This window comes from Trichomycterus rosablanca, chromosome 9 (genome assembly GCF_030014385.1).
Source record: "Trichomycterus rosablanca isolate fTriRos1 chromosome 9, fTriRos1.hap1, whole genome shotgun sequence".
Classification (NCBI taxonomy): Eukaryota; Metazoa; Chordata; class Actinopteri; order Siluriformes; family Trichomycteridae; genus Trichomycterus; species Trichomycterus rosablanca.
This window is the reverse complement of record NC_085996.1, coordinates 426,201-428,700: the sequence shown is the minus strand read 5'-3', so window position 1 is coordinate 428,700 and position 2,500 is coordinate 426,201. Positions and strand designations below refer to the sequence as shown.

The 2,500-nt window shown below is 50.1% G+C and overlaps 1 protein-coding gene across 1 annotated transcript in view; it reads right to left on the bottom strand.

Annotated features, from left to right (window-relative positions):
- Window positions 1–337: 337 nt before the first annotated feature.
- Window positions 338–2,500, bottom strand: part of ptger2b (prostaglandin E receptor 2b (subtype EP2)) — a 3,474-nt gene continuing 1,311 nt past the window's right edge. Inside the window, exon 2 of the mRNA XM_063001508.1 lies at window positions 338–595. Within this exon, the coding sequence (XP_062857578.1) occupies window positions 362–595 (234 nt within the window). The 3' untranslated portion in view covers window positions 338–361. The remainder of the gene's footprint in view (window positions 596–2,500) is intronic.

Below are 2,500 nucleotides of genomic sequence, written 5' to 3'. Positions count from 1 at the left end.
AACAAGGTGCGGCATGGGATTAGGACACAGCCACTCGCTTACATCATCAACAACGTTCAGCAGAAACCCTGACGAACATCAGCGTTCATCTCCAACACTGATACGTCCTGAAGTATCCACAGCGCAGGAACCATGAAGGTACAGGTGCAGCGTGATGTCTATGAGATGTTCCTACAGGAACACTGAATGTTCAGATCCATCATGACGTGTCTCAAATGTTCCTCCAGGAACCATGAAGGTACATATCCAGCAGGAAGTCCCTCCACTAATTATGAAGCTTTAGATCCATCATGTTGTTTATGAAACGCTCCTCCAGGAACCGTGAAGCTCCAGGCCCATCATGACGTGTCTGAGACGCTCCTCAGGTCTGCAGCGCTATACCATCCTGTGAGAGGTCAGACGGAGATGAAGGAACCTTCTCCTCTCTGGGCGGAGATCTCAGAGCTTTGCAGAGCGCCCCCCAGAGGAGGCGCGGGACAGGAGGGCTGAGGATGATGAAGACCCACGGGTCGATGATGGGGTTCACGGAGAGGAGCAGCAGAGCCGTCAGGTCCATGTTCCGGTTCGTACTGAAGGAGCTGTTGTACAAGCGGATCTGCAAACACACACACACACACAAACACACACACACACACACACACAAACACACACACACACACACACACACACAAACACACACACACACAAACACACACAAACACACACACACACAAACACACACACACAAACACACGCACACACACACACACACAAACACACACACACACACACAAACACACACACACACACACAAACACACACACACACACACGCACACAAACACACACACACACACACACAAACACACAAACACACACACACACACACGCACACAAACACACACACACACACACACAAACACACAAACACACACACACACACACACACACAAACACACAAACACACACACACACACACACACACAAACACACACACACACACACACACACACACCATTAGTCAAAACACAAACAGCAGGAACAGCACTGATGGACACACACTATAGGGCCAAAAGTATTTGGACGCCTGATCATGAGCTTGTTGGACGTCCTGTTTTAAAAACACGTGCTGCCGCTCCTCTGAGAAGCTTCTCACAAGACTTTCAAGTGTGTCTGTGGGAATTTGTGCTCATTTAGTCTGTATGTCTGGGCGCTGATTGATCAGTCGGTGTTCCAGTTCATCCCAGAGCTGGTGAGTGGGGCTGAGCTCAGGGCTCTGTGCAGGACGCTGGAGCTTCTTCATGTCTTTATAGAGCTCACTCATGCTGGAACAGGAAAGGTCCTTCCCTAAAGTGTTTCTACACACACTATGTGGCCAAAAGTATTTGGACGCCTGACCGTGAGCTTGTCGGACGTCCCATTTCAAAAACAAACATGACCCTCTGTGTGATCTTTTAGCTAGAACAACAGCCGCTCTTCTGAGAAGCTTCTGAGAAGACTCACTCATGCTGGAAAAAGTAAGGACCTTCCCTAAACTGTACTTTCTTTATATGATTGATTTATTACACCCGTTAGTGACTGTTGAGGCTGGGACACGTGAACTCGAGTTTCCTCCCACCTCGGCAGAGAGACCACTGTTCCACGTACTCGTTCAGCTGTAATGATCTGTGGTGGGACGTCCGGTATGGATCCTGCACGTCTGGACTGTAGAGGTACAAACCGCCACCACGAAGGCTGGACGAGCGGTGGCGGTAAACCAGCGCTAAAAGCCTTAAGTGCACTAGCATAAACACACGCGGCGCGTTAAGTGTGTTTAATGCAGCGCTCTCAGCCGTAGGTACGTGGGTTCAGAACCCCAGGCGCCGCCGCCACGTCCAAAATAAACCCGGGTTCTACGTAACGGAACATCTGGAGACGAGCTGGAAACCTCCACGTATTAAAGGTGAGACGCTACGTTAGCGGGAACTGCGTCTGTATCCTGCTGACTCAGTTCTGCTACACGAGGCTACAAAAATTCCTGCGCTATCGTCCATCCGGGCGCCTATACAGACGACGATCGGCTCGTCCGAGGGAGGGAGGGAGGGAGGGAGGGTTGTAGGGTTTCCTCATAACAGCTTTGGGTTATCAACTGAAAGGTTGTGGATTTGAATCCCAGCTCTGCCATGCAGCCACTGTTGGGCCCCTGAGCAAGGCCCTTAACCCTCTCAGCTCCAGGGGCGTCGTACAATATCTGACCCTGCGCTCTGACCCCAGACTCCAGATACATGGAAAAAGAATTTCACTGTACTGCACACGTGTACACGACGATATACGACAAATAAAGTCGTTGCAGTGGGTCCATTATAGGGCACACACACACACACACACACACAGGACAATTTCTATTAGTTTCAGTGAACCTGATTGCAGGTCTTGGGACTGTGGGAGGAAACTGGAGCACCCAAAGGAAACACACATGGACATGAGGAGAACATGCAAAAGATCACACAGAAATGATTCTGGGGAATTGAACCCAAGACCTT